At 37.9% G+C, this 19,539-nt stretch overlaps 1 protein-coding gene across 1 annotated transcript in view; it reads left to right on the forward strand.

Annotated features, from left to right (window-relative positions):
• LOC113830699 (ephrin type-A receptor 6) overlaps positions 1-19,539 on the forward strand; it is an 818,688-nt gene that overhangs the window by 682,131 nt on the left and 117,018 nt on the right. The window contains exon 13 of the mRNA XM_035444430.1: positions 8,982-9,043. Coding sequence (XP_035300321.1) covers positions 8,982-9,043 — 62 coding nt within the window. The remainder of the gene's footprint in view (positions 1-8,981; positions 9,044-19,539) is intronic.

Below are 19,539 nucleotides of genomic sequence, written 5' to 3' on the forward strand. Positions count from 1 at the left end.
CAGTTAAGATATCTTTTTATTTTACCATTTCCTTTGGCCTTTTAGGTTCTGAGGTGTGACGCTTGGCTGCAGTATGGCCCCGAGTGTCAATGTTTATGAGGCTTTCCCCAGGCATTCCAGGCCTCCAAGAAGTGTTGAATAACATGCATGGCCTTTTCCCCTATCAAAGACTGGGAAAGCCATCTGCAATTTTCTCCGCTCCTCTAATGGTAAAAAGGAGTCGGTACCAAATAATGGGGGTGTTGATGGAAGTACACCCGCTGGATTAACAGGTCTCTTAAATTTACCGGGGTGTGACTAGTTATCCCCTATTTTCTCTCCCTCCTTTTTTGTTTCTTTTTCACCTAGCTGAGCCGTTTCCTCTAAAACTTTATCTCTTGAGCTTTCAGAGTCATCAGAGCTATCAAGATTTAAAGCTTTAAACTTATTTACAGAATCATCTAACAAATTACTCACTCCCTTGTCATTAGACATCCCGGGAGGTCCTTTTTCCTTATTCGTTGCTGTTTCTCTTCTTACACACACTCCCTTGTCACTAGACATCCCGGGAGGTCCTTTTTCCTTATATTTTATTGTTGGGCGCGCCCCATCTCTCACTACATTCGGTTTCTGACATGTAATTCTGGACTTCTTTAAGATTGCTACAACAGTGAAAAAGATCAACAATCCCAAGCCAAAGTCCAGAAAAGACATACCTCTCTAAATTTACCACCCTGCAGTTCTGAATCCGCCCCATCCGAGGGGTCTCCGCAGTGCCGGCGATGTTAACAAGTTCCCGGGTTTCGGCACCAGATGTCCCGCGCGATAGTCTTGCCGGCAAGAACCACACAGGACATTCGGATCCTTCTGCAGTAAAGCTTTAATGCGTCTTGAGAGGAGAGCATAAGCTTACCAGAGCGGAGACCCCGAGCCAAGAATCCCGTCCCCTAATAAAGGCTGGCAGCCGCCGCCTGGGACGTGTCACCCTATGATTGGCTGCAGCTCATCAGGCCATATACGCCACGGAATAGGCAGAGATCAAGGAATGGAAAATTACCCAGTGCCTGCGCAATAATTTACATTCAGTGCCTGCAGGCGCCATCATTGTAATGGAGAATGCAGGGACGGCTCCCTACATGCTCCCACTGGATGGTGAGGTCTTCCATAGGGTGTCATCAGAGTCTTTCATTTCCTTTGGGGTAGGGCCTAGGCCCATCCCTGGGTGTCTTGGCTCAGGGAGTATTCCTCTATATGGACTGGGCTCCCAAAGTCCATACCTATGCTAGGGATAAATACTGGGCTTCTACAGGAGGTCCCATAGGTTTCTGAGGTTTCCTCACAGAAACCCATGTTCCTCGGGTCTGGATCAGTCCCATGCTGGTATTCCAGCTATCAGACTCGGAAGCAAGGGTTCCTGGATGTTCAGGTCAGCTGTTTTTGGTTGTTTCACCAGCCTGGTCTGGACCTCTGTGCTCGTCACTGGTCCATCTCTGCATCTGGGTTCCAGTTCAGATCGGTGATTAGTTATGGGTGTCTGCTTCTACTTCAACCAGCTGCTGGATGAAGGCATATAAGTCAGTCATCAATCTCATAATCAGGGGAGGGCATTTAAGGTAGCCTTTCTTCTGTTGCTGAGATAGTTAGCTGGTATCATCTTTGTAGATCTCCAGACATTTCCCTAGTGCCTGATTTCTCTGTAAACCAAAAATGTCTCCCTCTATTATGATATCTCCATTCTTGTTATCGTGTATTCTTCCCCTGACTCATTTTCTGCTCCCTCATGTTCTCTCTTCCTCTCCCCTTCCTCTCCCCTTCTATGCATCCCTCTTCCTCTCCCCTTCTCATTCTCCTAGCTCCCTCCCCCCTCTTCCCGTGCTGCCAATTTGCTCAGCAGATCTTGAACCTCTCCCCTTTTCCAGGGAACCATGTATGTCTCTCTTAGGGACCTCCATGTTTATTAGCTTCTTTGGCAGTGTGGCTTGTAGGCTAGTAATCCCTACTCTATGTCTAAAATCCACATATGAGTGAGTACATACCATGTTTGTCTTTTTGTGATTGGGTTACCTCGCTCAGAATGGTTTCTTCTAGATCCATCCATTTTCCTGCAAATTTCAAGATTCCATTGTTTTTTTCCACTGAGTAGTACTCCATTGTGTAAATGTATCACATTTTCTCTATCCATTCTTCGGTTGAGGGGCATCTAGGCTGCTTCCAGTTTCTGGCTATTACAAATAGTGTTGCTATGAACATCGTTGAACATATGTCCTTGTTGTATGAATGTGCTTCTTTTGGGTATATGCCTAGGAGTGGAACTGCTGGATCTTGTGGTAGACTGATTCCCATTTTTTGACGAGTCACCATACTGATTCCCAAAGTGGCTGTACAAGTTGGCACTCCCACCAGCAGTGGAGGAGTGTTCCCCTTTCTCCACATCCTCTCCAACATGAACTGTCATTGGTGTTTTTTATTTTAGCCATTCTGACAGGAGTAAGATGGTATCTCAGAGTTGTTTTGATTTGCATTTCCCTGATGGCTAAGGATGTTGAACACTTTCTTATGTGTCTTTCAACCATTTTAGATTCCTCTATTGAGAATTGTCTATTTAGTTCTGTACCCCACTTTTAAATTGGATTGTTTGGTGTTTTGGAGACTAGCTTCTTGAGTTCTTTGTAAATTTTGGAGATCAGCCCTCTGTCAGATGTGGGGTTGGTGAATATCTTCTCCCAGTCTGTGGGCTGCGGTTTTGTCTTGCTGAGAGACCTGGGTTTTAAATTATAATTTCAGTAAATATTTCTGTAGGATGTAGTTTTTGTAAGTACCACTAAATTCAGAATATTTTATTCTTTAAACAAGAATTTTAGTTACTCAAATTCATATAGTATGAAGACTGTTAAAAGCACATTTAAAATATCATAATTTTGAAAATTCTGGGAATACCGATTTTTTTTTGTCCCAGAAACTCAGAGTAACATGCCAGAAATTTGAAAACACTGAGAAATGTCTTGGTTTCACTGTATGTTTTAATTCTAAATAGTATCATTGATGATACATAAATAAATATCTTTTTAAATTTAATTGAAATAAAATTACATCACTTCCCTTTCCTTTTTCTGGCTCTCCCAGGTACCCTCCCTCCAACTACCCCCAACTCTCAAGTAGATAACTTCTTTTTCTTTATTATTGTTATGTACACACATATGTATATATGTATATATGTATGTATGTATGTATGTATGTGTGTACATATGTTCATGTACAACCATTTTTATTGTTTGTGTTTATATGATTTCAGGACTAACCGCTTTAATACCAGACAACCAAAAAGGAAACTTATCCTTGGGAGGGGCTAATTCTTCTCCCAGCAGACATTCATTGCCTGTAGCTCTTTGTCTAGAGGAAATTACATTTTTTTTAATTTAAAAAAAGAGTGAACAAGCTATTGCACGATTACAATACACAACAACAAGTTATCATCCCCATTACAAATGTCAGGAATGGAGAATAGTTAGGAAAAGTAGGATAAACAAGGATCAGAGCCTAGCAGAGCAAACCATCAGCATACACAGAAGTTCCAGGTTTTTCACCAGGGCATCATGGCATCAGTTGGTGTCCAGCAGCCCTTCCAGCTCTAGTGACAGTGGAAACTGGGGTCTCACTTGGTGAGATCCATGAGGTACCCACTGATTTCCTCATTGAATGACCTACTTTTTTGGCATCTCCTCTATCCTAGAATATTAATTGTGACTTAGGTTTCACAAGTTTCAATCAGTGGCTTCTCAATTCCTCTTTGCAGAGAATCTGACCCTGGAACACATTGCTTGGCCTCAGTGGCTTTCTGGATCCTATATGTAAGCGTCCACCACTCTCATCATGGCTTCTGTTTTGCATGTCTGAACAGCAGTACCACATAGACCAAGTTACACTGCCCCTTAGCCTGGCTTACTTAGACCACAGCTGCATTAGTGTACTATACCTTCCTGACTGAACACGGGAAAATGCCTCCCTAGGAAACCATGTTCTAAACTCTTTTTTTAGGTATTCTATTATCTAATGAATTTATACTCATATCTGGAATCTTGAAATAGGTGGAGTTTTGCAATCCAGGTGCTCTCACAATCGCCCCATATAAATTCTGTGATCTATAATAGCTTTAATCTTTTTAACAATCACAAATTGCAAATGCTTTGTCTGCACCTGCCTTTATTGCAACTTTAAATTCAGATAACTTTACTTGCCAAACTGCAAGTTTTTAGGCTTCATTCTGCTCTCTCCAACTGTAAATCCAAGAGCAGTAACCACAGATAGTGTGCTGCCTTGAAACTTTCTCCCCCAAACAATGCAGTTCACTATTTTTGAATTCAGCTTCATTAAGATTTTCAAGACACAGGCAGAATGCAGAGATCCTTTGTTAAGGGTGGCATGAATGGCTTCCAGTCCAACTCCTGACAGAGTCCTCTCATAAGGAAAGGTTACAAATTGTAGTGACACAGTTGGAGCCAGAGATCACTATGTTAAACAGAATAAATACTCATTCTCCCAGTGCAATATGAACTGGTATATTTCAGAGCTGAGAGAATGGTGATTACCAAAATTTGGGATGAGTAAGAGTGGTTGGGTGATCAACAAATTACACAGGAGCAAGAAGTTCCAATATACCACTGCATAGCAGAGGGAATATGAAGTACTGTATCTTTCAAAAATGCAGGTACATGACTTTGAATGTTTCCACTATGAAAAATTAAAAGGTTTGAGGAGATAGATATTTATCCTTATTGAAATATTGTACAATGTGTGTGTATTGAGACATCACATAGTACCTGAAAGGTGTGTAATTTTCAAGCACAAGTACTAGATTAAAATTTTAGGTTAAAAATAAATTAAATTTTCATTTATAAATTTAAAATAACCTAAGATTCAAAGTCCTTGAGAATGAGTTTTGTTTGGGAGAGGTTCTGATACTTACCAGGCAACAGTTTAAGAGTAAAATGTTTCCCAATTTTGGTAGTTATCATGTGAATAAAAACAATAATTTAATACATTATATCTTTTCAGATTTATATTACCCATATCTGTGGAAAGCATTACATGGATAAGAAAATTATTTCATTTATTATCAAACTCAGAAGAGATTGTAATTGTAATTCCCTATCTATAAAAGAGGCAGGGAGGAAGAATAGATGAAATAACTGGCTTACGAAGCAGCGAATTGAATGTCTGTAGGAAGAATACTGGCACTCTGTCAATGGACATTATTGCTGCAAGTTTATAACCTGGTAGACAAAATATAGACATGATCGAATGTTAAATAAACTAGAATGATTTAAATCTGTAATAGAGTTCTGAGGTTGTTGAGATTTGTTTCGATTCTTCATTTTACTGGCTGCACATTAGAAATTGCTGAACTGATTCAAAACACCACATCCATCACAGACTCATTACTTATATAAAAATGGCAAATCTCTGTAATCCTCTATGTTCACAAATTTGCTCTGAAGAAAATCTATTTCACCAGCAGAGTATTTCTCTGAGATTTTTACAAGAAAGTTAAAGAATGCCTTTGTTTTCTTTTCTTTAATACCATCATGAGAATAGTAGAGTCTTATGGTCATATGGATTCTGCAAACCTCTTTATCAAAGTCATTATAGGTTTGGGAAGTATTTGAGTTTGTATATATAATCAAATATATACATATACATATATATATATATATATATATATATATATATATATATATATATATATATGCACTCCCTAAAATTCCACTGAAAGAAAATAGTTATTGGTGTCTATAAAAAGATGATAAAGGAATTTTGTGCTCATCTTCAGGATATAAATAAGTGATTTCTCAAATTTTGGTTCTTATGTAGTTAAGACTATTCATAACATCTGGCTATTTATGGTTTTATGCTCTTGAAAACAGTAACTTTGAGTAGCTTGGGAGATTTAACATCAAACCAATGACCTTTCTGTAAATTAAGTGGGAATTTTGAACTGACTGAAGTTAAAACATCCTGGAGTATGTTCATTGTCTTAGCCCAATTCAGTCACTAGGAAGACGCTGCGATATGAGGCATTTGGAGCAACAGACTAAAAGTTACTCAAGGAAATGATCTCAGATATTGTTGAAAATTTAGAAAAAGAATCGATTACTTCCAAGTATATCTTTTAGGAGCAGTCATACTCTTAGAATATATGATATATGATTTACATATGTAATTGTGCATAGTGAAAAAGCAAGTCAAAAAAGGAATGTGTACCAAAAAGCCTCACTCACCTAAAATGGAATTAAAGAATAGCACCCACATTTTCCTAAGTTCCCTTATTCCTATGTATTTTTTTTCACAAATGCAATAAGGGACCACGAGTTTGCCTTTGACCTTCACATTTTACAGCTACATATTTCCTATAGAAAACCATTAGGAAATAAATTGCAGATTAAATTCTGAAAGTAGTCTGAGAAAACACAGTTCTTCAGTTCAGTTCCCTCAATCTCTGAGAATTTTCCATAAAATGCTAAAGAAGGGCTAAAAAGAAGCATCTAATTCAGAAGAAACTGGGGGAATCTTCATCTAATTCCTTATCATTCTAAATGAGAAACAAAGCTTGTCACTGATAGATTTTAAGACTGCCAAAGGTACCTACAAAAGAGTTATAGATAGAAATAAGCTCCATGTACTTTGTGTTCCCACAGTTAGAAATCTTGCTGAAATAATTCAATGTTAGTTTCATAAGGATAGTGCAATCAGTAAGAAAATGTAATTTTATGAAGCACCTACTAAGCTCATATCTATAGGAAGTGACCTTGAGAAACCCAGAGAATGAGAATACAAGTCTGTACAGGAAAATGACGAAGCAAGACAAAGGCCAAGAAGAACATGCCATATCATACACAGTAGCAGTGGTGGGGTCTATTGGAAACATCAGCATGAAGGCTTGCAAGGATATACATTGTTTAAATTCTGGAGGGGTGACACATTGTGGGGGTGTTTCAGAGAGGGGAAAGCTGAGAAATAACTCTTACTGGTGAGTAACAAAATGGAAGGCAGAAGGCAGAACTGAACATGAGAGACAGCTGGTAGAGTTAAGGGTGGTGAGGTTGGTTAGGAAGCCTCCTTCACTGGAGGCTTAGCCATACTAGACTTAGAGATACGATCCATTCATCTCTTCTAAGATGCAGCTATAACATAAAGGTTCAAAAATCCAAAACATCAGACAGGGTGGCTAATGCTGCCCTTTACTGGCTTTTGGCTCAAGAAAATTTTCTACTTTTCTATCCCTCAATTTCTTTATCTGTGTCATAGGGATATAAGAATACAAAGAGGTGTTTACAGCTCTTTGTTTCAACAAAACTCACATTATTGAGGAATAAATACTTTAAAATGAACAGTTGACAGCAATGGTCAGGAGCTATTACAGAGGTATGAAAACACAGAGGGGGCATAATTCAAGTACCCATAGCAGCAACTCAACTTTATTCCTCCTAGTCACTCATAACCCACTACTATTCTAACTTGATATCTGCTCAGAATTTGATGTTGAGGTACAAAGATAGCTTCAGATTTCCTCCACTTTCCTACCTAAGTGTTGACCTTAGATTGCTGCCTCTTGATTCTCAGAAACCACGGACAAATAAAAGACATAATGACAAGTTTTCAGGCTTCAAACTGGGTCTTCTTGACCGCTTTCTATGAGAGTTCTGACAGTTCATCTCACCTCTTGAATGGGGGATAAAGTTCTTTGTTCATGTGGGTAAGATTAATAGCTTTAAGGGGCATTTCTGAACATGAGTTAATATTCTCTCCAAATAGAAAAATTCCTTAGGTTTGAATTCTATGCATGTTAAAATGGGAGATTTAGGTCACCTTTTAACCTTTAACTCATCTTTCTTTAAAATATACATTCAAATATAAAATCTAGCACTTGCATACATTGAAGCAATTTATGATGGCTACCCTTTCTAACCCACAAGGCTTTGAGTTCAGGAAAAAAGGCTTGAATTACGAGTCCAACATTTTCATCATTGGCATTGGCACAGTTTCTTTCCAGATCATTTTTTGGTGTGTCCTAAAAATAGCTGTGTGCCGTTCAGAATGAATCATCAAGAATTCTAATCAAAAATAAAAATGTAGAAAGAAAAACTAAGCATTGATAGATTCCTATTTCAGGTAAATATCATTTTCCACTCAATTGAAGTTTTATCTTTTAAGCCTGTGCAATTGGAGAGCTCAAATACATTCCTTTCTTTGAAACAAATCAAAGTTATTTATGTCAAATATTCTACCTAATAGAGATGTATTGGGAACTGTAACAATTGGTGTGATAAAAGGAGAAGTAAATGATGCTTGGTTTCTGATCTTTGCTTCTGCAATAGACCTACAACTCAGAGTTACCTGTTTTTCATGCATTGCCATCGGCCCTCTGCTGATCAAATCTGTGTCCAATAAAGAGATGACCAGGCATGCGTACAGATCCTACCCAGCATGCGTTATTCATCAATCTCCCGAAAATTATTCTGCTTCAAATCCCTTAAAAGCCATCTATGTCTGATCTTTCAGAAGTAGTCAAAGACAATTTATGAATTTCTCCTTTCTGCTCTGATTTAGAAATAATTTCATAACTGCCCACTCTAATGTAAGTAAGGGGGGGAAAGTACTACAACATCATGGAAGCTGTGCCACAGCTGCCAAAACAGAGGCAGTGACTGCTTAAATGATGAATTTAGTGTCCTGGTTGTCATTTTTTGGAAAAACTAGAGGACAAAAAAAAAATCTATGCAAGCAATCACAAGACATTTGTAAAACATGTCTAATTCCTTTGTAACTCAGATGGTAACCCGCGTCCCTTTGTGAACTCAGGAAGAAATAATGCTGGGGGAAAGAAGATGCATATAGAAATACACTTCCATAAAAGAGGACGGCAGCTACTGCACTGGAAACCCCTACCTGCAACACCTCTCCCTGCAATTGCTCTAATGGTGTGTGTGTTTCTTGCTCTCTTGCAGGCCGGCCCGTAATGATCGTGGTAGAATATATGGAGAATGGATCCCTCGACTCGTTTTTGCGGGTGAGGTGCTCTTTTCTGGTGCCATTTAAATAAGCTATTCTGAGATCTATACTTGAAATCATTTATCATGACTTATTTTTTACATAATGTGCCGCATGGGTTTTCTGTGGAGAATGGCAGTATTTTCACCAGGTGCATTTCTCTGGCTCTGTGATGCCATAGAGCACTACTGAGGGGACAGGATGTACACATAATTATATCATTGATTTCTCCTATAACTTTACTTGCCACATTAATGATATATATATATATGATAATGATACATATATATATCAAATGATCGTACTATCAATTAAGAAGTAAAGATAAAACTCAATTGCCACTTATAGCTTTTCATGAAGTGGTATCACATTTACCACTTTAATATGATATTTTCTGCATTTTCTAAAATGCTGATCCCTTACACTGTTGTACATTGACCAAAATTCTGCCAATTTTGTCCCTCGTGTTCAGCCAGCAATATAAAGAGTAAAAGAACAAATAAAATTCCTTCAGCAGTGATATCTCTTAGAATAAAAACCTAAAACTCATTCTGTATAAGATGACTTCCCATGAATATCTGTCATGAAATAAAATAAAGCTAAGAGAGTCTCAACATTGCTTTTCAAAGTGTACTCAGCACGTGCTAAGTTTTAAAGCCCCACAATATGCTTGGAAAATATACGTTGATGGTGAAAAATGAAATGAACTATAAAAATATTCACTGAAGTAATTGTTTTTATCCCCAGGAGATGTGATATATTTGTATGACCGTGAACTCTTTAATATATCCAAAAAAAACATAAGTATTGTCTGTGCCTATGAAATGGCTAAGTTTTTTCATTTAGAATGTCTTGTCTTTCTTTGTATTTCCACCTCATTTTCTGTCCTGTGATACTGGGACATTGCATCTTGTTTGTCTCCCTTGATCTTATTTCCTCTTATTTCATTTGATTCCTGTCCTCTTCCTCCAACTGCTCTCAATGTTGGTGGGGATGGTGTATCTGTCCTGTGACTTGGGTGGATGTCCAGATTCAACTTCTGCAGCTGAATTCAGCAGCATCTTCAGGTTGTAATAAATACAAACTACATCCACAGCACACACTCTTAGCCAAGTGTGCTCTTTAAGGCAAAATGAAATTCATAGGTAGAGAAGATGAGCTGTTTGTTCTCTGCTGTGTCTATTTCAGGAGATTCTGCTTCATAACATGTGCTCATTTTACCTGTAAATGCTCTAAACTATTTGAGAATAATTCATCAGGGCCACCTGCAGAACTTAAAATACATGTACATTTATGTCTTTTCATTATTTTTGTCCAAAGCATATTTGATCAGGTATATATCAAATGACTTGTTATCTAATAATGTTTGGTGTAGGTTGGTTTTATACTTTTTGTAACAAGTACCCAAAGCCAAATACAGCAGCAAACAATGTAGCAGACATTCAAATTAAATTACTGCTGAAAATTAGACCAGATGCCTGGTAAGGAAAATTAGGCAAAAATGTTAGTTTCAGATATACATTTTATTCTACTTAACAAGGAATAAATAAATAATATATATAAAGAATCAATAATTAAAAGATATGACATCCTATATCACATGCTTATAAATGGTATATTCCATGGGCTAACTTTTCAAAACTACCATTTTTCAGCTCTAATTATACATCATATAAGTATCTGACAGTCTAGGAAGAAGCGAAGCTTTAATTAATGATGACCACCATTAATACCACTATGAGAATATAGAAGTCTGTGTCTCTTAATTCTAGCTCTGTCTTATACTGGCTGTGGATCCTTAGATGTGCTGGCAGCTTTCCTGTGTCTCTTCTGGTCCATGTGTATAATGGGCATGGTAAACAGTCACCTGCTACAGTTGTTAAAAGAACTTTATTGACTGTTGTAAAGTTTATAAGAAAAGACCCTCACATAAGTCTTCATGACTCCAAAAGCATGGCTCTGTACTGTGAGTTCTCTTCATTAAATTGCTATTTGATTCTCCTTGTAAGTCACTGTCAACTCCCCTCACCTAGTGGATATTGCCTCTGAAGATGCATGTTTCACTTAAATAAAAATTGTATCATTGAAATACACAAAGAAAATATTTCTAAAAGATTCAGAAACCAAATAGCTCATTTGAACAAAGGGGCTAAGGAAATGAAGAGATGGCTCTCAAGTAGAATTACATATGGCCAATAAGCATTTTATTCCTAGTCATTGAAGAAATGCAAATAAACACTACCTTAAGATTCCATCTCATCCCAGTCATAATGTCATTCATAAAGAAGACAAATAGCAAATTATGGGAAGGATGTGGACAGAACGGGACCCCTCATACACTGCTGATATGAACATAAACTCATCCAGCATCTATGGAAGTCAATAGGAGGTTAATCAAAATCCTGAAAATAGAGCCACCATATAACTCCACTCTACAACCTGAATATTTATCTGAAGGACTCCAATTCATATGGCATATAGATATTTGCACATTAGTGTTTAGTGCAGCACTATTTAAAATAGCTCAGTAACAGAACTAACCTATGTGTCTGTCAACAAAGGAACAGCTAAAATGTGGTGTGTATAGCCAGTGGAGCTTTTTCAGTTATAGACAAAAATGAAGTATGCTATTTGCAGAAAATTAGATACAACTTAGGGTAGTCATATTAAACTAACTGTCATTTCAGAATGACACATATCATCACATCTTCCCCTCCTATAGCATCCTAGTCACTGTTCCATTGCTGTGAAGAGACACAATGACCAAGGCAACTATTGTAAGAGAAAGCATTTAATTGGTGACTTGCTTACAGTTAGTTTCAGAGGTTCTGTTCATTACCATCATGACAGAAATCATGACAGCATGCAGGCAGATGCTGGAGCAGAAGCAAAGAACTACATCCTGACCCAAAGGCAGCGAGGGACTCTGGGCTTGCATGGACTTTTGGAGCCTCACAGCCCACCCCCAGCGACATACTTCCTCCAAAAAGACCACACCTCTTAATCCTTCAACTCCTTTCAACTAGTGCCACTCCCTGATAACTAAGCATTCAAATATATGAGACCACAGGGGTAATTCTTATTCAAACATATGTGTCCTAGATTTACATAGATGCATAAAATCATATCTGTAAATGTAAAACTAAAGTCAATATAAAGCTGTCTAGGGGGAAATTGAACTGATACAAAAAGAGAGGAAAAGGTGCGTGCAAGAGGGAATATGAGGTGATAGTTCAGTGTACATTATATACTTGTAAAAAACTGTCCTCATGTAACCCAATACTGGGTACAATGAAGGAAAACTTATTAATTCTAAGATAGCAAATTGTAGAGGTAGATATATGAATTCAAGTGTTCTTTAAAAGAAAATATTAGAAATACTTTCAAAAGTCTACAAGCATGCCGGATTTTTCTTCAAAATTAAAAAGGAACCTTAATTGACTTAAATACAAGAAGCATCTGAGCATGATTGCTCATACCTGTAATTTCAGCAATTCAGAAGCTGAGGCAGGAGAATTACCATGAGTTAAAGGCCATCTAGGGCTATGTAGTTAGCCCTTGTCTCAAAATTTATTGAAAAATGCAAAAAGACAAAAATAAGAATGAAGACAATTATAACCACTAACATCTTTACCCTTCTTTAAGATCCTTCTCCCTCTTTGCTATAATAATTCTTCCCTGGGAGCTCAGAGTATACTGTATAAACCCATGTCAACAGTGAGCTCTCAATTCTCCTTACCATCATATATATATATATATATATATATATATATATATATATATATATCCCATAAATTCTAAAAGCTAAGTCATTTTTCCAACCGCTGCTTTAGAATTTGATAATTGCAGCCTCTGTACGCACAAAAAGCAGGCCGTCTCTGAATGCACTACGTGGTGGGGGAGCCAGACATGGCTCATTAATAGCCTTCTGTGCTTACTGGAGGCAGAAACATTTCCCTTTGGTCTCCCACACTGTCTGAAAATCACTTCAATTTGCTATTTTATTATGAAGGAGTTGTAGCACAACTAAGTACAAGATTGCGACCCACTTGCAGTGCTGGTAGCTGGCTGGCTGGCTGTTATGTTGCTCCAAATTCATAAATCTAATGCTATTTGGGTCCCTGTGAACATTTTTCCTGATACATATTACCAGTGGGGATGCATGGTCAAGAGTTCGGTGGGTGAGAAGAAAAGAGAATTGGGGGTGTGTGTGTGCTTTTAGTTTAAAAATAAAATGCATTGCACCTTAGTGAGGAAATAAATCCTAAATCTGCCTACCCAGAAGCATGATGTCACAGGGTTTTCTGCCTTTGGCAATGGAATAAACTTATGATAATTAAGTGTAATCTTAACCACCATCCCTACACAGTATCTCTTCTGTGATACAGATGCATTTCATAAATAAGATTTATAGTATTTCAATGAATAGTGTCAGTCTCTAAACCTTATCAGTTCTGTTTTATAAAATGGGTGTAGCTTCCTTGTCCTATCTATAAGACATAGTCTCACTTATTAGTCCTCTGGCCACTACGATGTTTCTGCTCCCTCTTCCACTAGGTTCCCTGAGCCATGGGTGTAGGGGTTGCATTGTGTATGTGTCAATGTATATGTGTATATTTCAGGTACCTCACATCAATGGGTCCCTACATTTTGACCAGTCGTGGATTTCTGTATTGAGCTCCATCTGTTGCAAAATGAAGCTTCTTTGATACTCTTACCTGTGCACATAAAGATAACTATTTAAAATGCAGGTTAAGATTATGCTGATTTGGGAAAGCGCCAGTAGTAGATGTCCCTCTAAGTTTCCTGATTTCACTAGGTGCTACCCATAGATAACAGGACAGGTGAACAGTACCAGATATGATTTATCTTCTGCTTAGGGTAAGTCCATTTGTACAGCTGTTGATTACCTCCTAGATATGATTCCCACTATTGTACCTTCATGGCAATGCTTGGTCACGATAGCTGTGTGGTTCATAGGCATCACAGCTGGTAAGACTACCAATGCTTTCCTCCTTTAGCAGCTTGCATACTAACTTCCAGTACCGTGAAAGCCAGTCCTTGGGAATGAGGCTTTGGGGTCAGATCCAGGTCTAATTCTGTGAGTCCTGTATAAGAGGTACATGATGCCTTAAGCAATAATGACTCCAAGCGAGGCAACCAGGGGCAACAGAAATAGCTTGTATAGTTTGAAAAAACCTCTAGGAGTCACAGGGACAACAACTTGGAAAGAGGTTTTTCATAGTACTGGAAATTTTGTTAAATAGTCTATTGTTCTAGGGGGAGCATTATTACTCTGAGTGGAATAATGATATAACTTCATATAACACACATATACATGTGTGTGCCTTCATTTTAAATATATATTTATATGTATTGTATGGAATTTTAAGTAAAAATATAAAATAATATTATTGAAACCCAGTATCTATTATCCAGTTATACCTACTTAGCCCAGTTCCTGAAAATAATCATACTACTAATATCTATTCTTAAACTTCTTCAGTACATTATATTATTAAGCAATATACACAAAACACATAGGGCATCCTACATATAAAGCAGTACCAGCAATGTCATCTGAAATAGTATTCTTGTATGTTTCAGAACATATCCCTAAGAATTTTGTAATTGTTTTTCAATTCATTCCTTCTCCTTTTATCAATGGTTTTGTTTTCTACCACTAAAAAGGCCTAGATATACCTCAGGAATATGAGTATTTAATAATGCATGGCACTCATATCAGCATTTCAAAAGCAATATGAGTCATTTGAAGTGCTCCTTGAACAAATGCAAAGCAAATATTAATTTAAAAAATTAAAGGAGTCTTTTAAATATTTATGTCCTCAAATTATAAATCTAGTAAAGATGGCATTTTACCTTATGCTAGTTATTTATTAATAATGAGAGCTGAATTTTATTAGCATACTTTTCTTGAAAATTGTGTGTGCCTGGTTATATTCATGCAGAGGCACAAGAATGAAATTAATCTGTATCATAGTCATTTAATGTTCAACAGTGAAAAAATGTACTTACTAATAATGCTCCAAACCATAAAAGTTATAGTTGAATCTCATCTTAATTAATTTTAAGAGGAAATAGGTGAAACTTAATGCACAACAATGTTATTATTTAGCATATCTGTTCCAACTTAGCAATAAACCCCACCTAAAATTACTGTGACAACTATTGTTCAATTGTGGGAGAGCATTGTGTGTTAGAACCTATACAAAGCTGGCAGCACTTTTCTGGTTCCATTGATTTTCTTTCAGATGGAATACACCTTAACTTCCTTAGCCTTCTTTTTCATCCCAGGCTGTTGGGTGACTTCATATTTTTTTAATTTGTACAAAGTAATGAATTTCATTATGTCATTTTCATACTTGTCTGATTGTTTTTATTTTTAAATAATGTTAATGTATCAATAGCCCAAACCTGTCTCATTAGAATTTCAGTGCTGTGATATGCGGTATCATCCATCCTGTGAGCGTGAAATGAGCCTTTACTAGTCTACTTTCTATTCATCCTTTTACATAAAAGAATTTTTGCTGATTGGTTTAATTTGAATTTTTGAGAATTTCATGCATGAGCACTATAATACCTCATTTCTACCCTTCTATGGTGCCTCCTGTGTCATCCTCACTCCCTTGAATTTGTGACCTCCTCTGTAATTATTACTTTGAACTATTTATATGCTTATACAACCTACTGAGTCCAACTAGTGTTTCCTTTATGTACATATGTTAGGGCTGATTGCTTTCTGTTGATAAACTGAACAGTTCATGCCTGGAGAAATCTTGATGCCCCCTGCCTCAGCATCCACTGTCTGTAACTCTTCATCTAGCAATTTTATGTAAGGAAACTTTTCCCATCCATGCTGAAATGTTGATTGATGTAGCCTTGTACATGTCTTGTGCAGGTAGCCATATTATTGAGAATTCATAGTTGCAACATCTGTATCAAGTCCAGAAGACACTCAGGCAGCAGTCATCCTGGTGCTCTGAATCTTACAAACATTTACCCACCCACCCCCAACCCATCCAGGATGTTCCTTGAGCCTAAGGTGTAAGGATTGTGTTGTAGATGTCCCCACTGGCAATGGGAATTCTACGCTCACTTATTTTCTATATTTTGACTGCTTATGAATTTCTGTAACACCCTTCATATGCTACATAAAGAAGCTTCTCTGATGAGGGGTAAAAGCTGCACCTATCTATGGGCATAAGGGTGACTATTTAGAATACAGTTAAAAGCTATATTGATTTGACAATATAAAGGTAATAGGTTCTCCTCTACAGTATATAACCTCTCCAGCCTTCTTAGAAGGGTTTACGGTAAAAGACATGAGTTCTGGAATACTGAAGAGGCCTTAAGTCCAGTTTGGAAGCCCCCTGGTTACCCATATAATGTAAGTGTCACTATTGTACCATTGAAAGTATCATTTTGTCTGTGAGCTCACAATAGTTTATATGATTGCTCCTCCCTCTCTTCAACTGAATTCCAGGAGCTAAGCCTGGTGTTTGGCTGTGGCTCACTGCATCTGTTTCCATCCACTACTGGATCTAGATTCTATGATGACAATTAGAGTAGTCACTAATCTGATTATAGGGGAAGGCCCATTCAGGCACTCTTTCCACTATTGCTAGGAGTTTTAGCTGGGGTCATCCTTGTGAATTCCTGGGAATTTCCCTAGCACCAGGTTTCTCACAGACTGAACTGACAGCTGGGGAACCTACATGGTAGCAAACTAGGCCCTCTGAATGTGGATGACAGTTATGTGGCTTGATCTGCTGAGGGGGGTGGCAGTGTAACCAGGACTTGTCCCAGGTGCATGAATGGGCTTTTTGGAGCCCCTTCCCTATGATAGGATACCTGGCTCAGCCTTGATGCAGTGGAGAGGGGCTTGCTTGCAACTGGGTATATCAGACTTTGTTAACTCCCCCAAAGAAGGCCTTCCCTGCTCTGAGAAGTGGATGGGGGGAGGGGAAGGTAGGGGAGCTGGAAAAATGAAAAATGAAAAACATTTTAAATAAAAAATAAGCATCTTGTCAGGTTGGTCATTGTTGTGGCTCAGAGGTCTGCTGGGAAGGACTGTTGGTGATATTACCTTTAGCTACTTGCATGGCACCTTCTGGTACTATAATAACCAGCTCTCAGGGGTGAGACTCCCGGCTGACTATCAACTTGATTTATCTTAACTTCTGTGACAAAAGGATGTTGTATCTAAAGAAATAGGGTTTGATTTTAATTCCTATGAGGCAACTGAAGACAATGGCAATATCCTGTATTGTCTTGAAGGGTCACTTCAACTCTCCCGATCAATAACTTGAAGGAAGGTGTTCTTTGCTTGACACTGGGGTTTTTGTTAGATACTCTCCATAGAGTATCCTGAGGAGAGCATTATCATCCCATTGGTGGCAACCCCAATACTGTGTGTGTGTGTGTGTGTGTGTGTGTGTGTGTGTGTGTGTGTGTGATATGTCTATGCATGTGTGTACATGCCTGTGTCTGTATCTATGCCTGTGTGCATGTCTATGTGTGTGTGCACATGCCTGTGTGTGCATGTGTGTGTGTGTGTGTGTGTGTGTGTGTGTGTTATGTCTATGCATGTGTGTACATGCCTGTGTCTGTATCTATGCCTGTGTGCATGTCTATGTGTGTGTGCACATGCCTGTGTGTGCATGTGTGTGTGTGTGTGTGTGTGTGTGTGTGTGTGTGTGTGTGTGTGTGTGTGTGTACTCCCCAATCTCCCCCCACATTTGCCTCTTTGTAGTGCACCTTGATCCTGTTATTACACCTCTCTAGAGCTCTCTCTCCTCCTCTTCCCCATTATCCCTTTCTACTTTCCTGCCTTCAGTTATACACTGAAATCTAATATATGGTCCACAAATAAGTAAGAGCATCCTCTCTAGAGCTGAGGAAGGAGACTTTAACTGCAGAGGGAGGCAGGGTGTTATACGCATGGAGAGGAAATAAATAAATAACACAAGAACATTTTTAAAAGCCATGGGAAACATTTTGTTTTATTTACTTTAAAACGTGTATGTTGTATGCATGTACTTATGTGTGTATAGTCTAAATGTAATTACTCCACACAGGTTGATAATGTTGTTCCCCAAAAGAATAGAATATCTAACAAAATCTCCATTTCTAGGCATGGGAACCCTCCCTTCAAATTGTTGGTCAGAGGGAGTCCAAGAGACTCTCCAAATAAGACCGGATGTTGCTATTGTCCTTACTCACTTCCTAAAACCTGAAAGCATGATGCTGTCGCTGAAGACACCACATACTTTGGACACAGAATTTGGGGAACTCAAGCTAGAACTGACCCAGAAACCTCATCCCTCAGGACTATCTCATAGTATCCAAAGATGCTATGAAAGCTAATAAAGAAAAAAGGAATTAATAATCCTACCTAGTTGTAAAAGCTACAAATGATAATGGTTGGACTGGTCAAATAAAATACTGCCCACAGTAAAATAGTAGCTCTTTTATCTTGAGGAAAACTAACATCTGATTAGTTAAGGCCCATTTGATAGGAAATCCATGCAGGGTATTATACATGTGGCCAATTTAACATATGAATGGCGATGTCATAAGACCTTAGAGAAAAACCCACTACTGCCATTTTCCTAAAACAATGTATCATTTCTATCTGTATTCTAAACACTTATCCTTATATGCACACATAAGTATAACTCTCTTCTTTTTGCATCAGATGGTGACTGTTGCAGAGATTCACAGCTGGTCTAAGTGCAAATGAGTGACCATAGGGTACTCAATCTCGGTTGATACATTTAAAATGCAATACTCACACCTAAGGCTCAGGGATAGTCAGGGAAGTGAGGGCTCAAAGACTGTATGAGTCTGCAGACCACAAAATCTGCTGTGGTGTAGTATCTTCTAGACATGACCAGAAAGCTGCATTTAGCAATAATAATGAAAAACGTCATAAATTTGAGAGGGAATCAAGAAAATGATGTAAATACAGTACTCACATATGAATTTCTCAAAACGTTAAAGTTAGAAAGAAAGAGAAGATCCTGTGTTTGTGTGTTTGTCTTCCAGGTCTTGGTCACTTCACTTGATATAATAGTTTCCAGTTCCATCCATATACCTTAAAATTTCATGGTTCCACTTACTTTACAGTTGAATAAAATTCTATTGTGTATATAGACGACATTTTTACTATTCAATCATAGGCTGGTGGATATCAAGGCTGACTCCATTTCCTGGAGGAAGTGTTATTATGAAGGAGTAGCAATGAGTATGGATGAACAAGTATCTCTGAAGAACACTATCAAGTCCTTTGGGTACATGCCAAGGAATGATATACCTGGATTATATGTCAGATAATTTTCAACTTTTTGGTGATTCTCCCCACTGATTTCCATAATGGCTGCTCCAGTTTGCAATCCTATCAATGATGATTGAGGGTTTGCCTTTCCCTGAATCCTCAGCAGCATTGGTTTCCTTCTCTCTCATTCTTTTTTAAATTAGTTCATATGAATGAGT

Source organism: Cricetulus griseus, chromosome 4, assembly GCF_003668045.3.
Source record: "Cricetulus griseus strain 17A/GY chromosome 4, alternate assembly CriGri-PICRH-1.0, whole genome shotgun sequence".
Classification (NCBI taxonomy): Eukaryota; Metazoa; Chordata; class Mammalia; order Rodentia; family Cricetidae; genus Cricetulus; species Cricetulus griseus.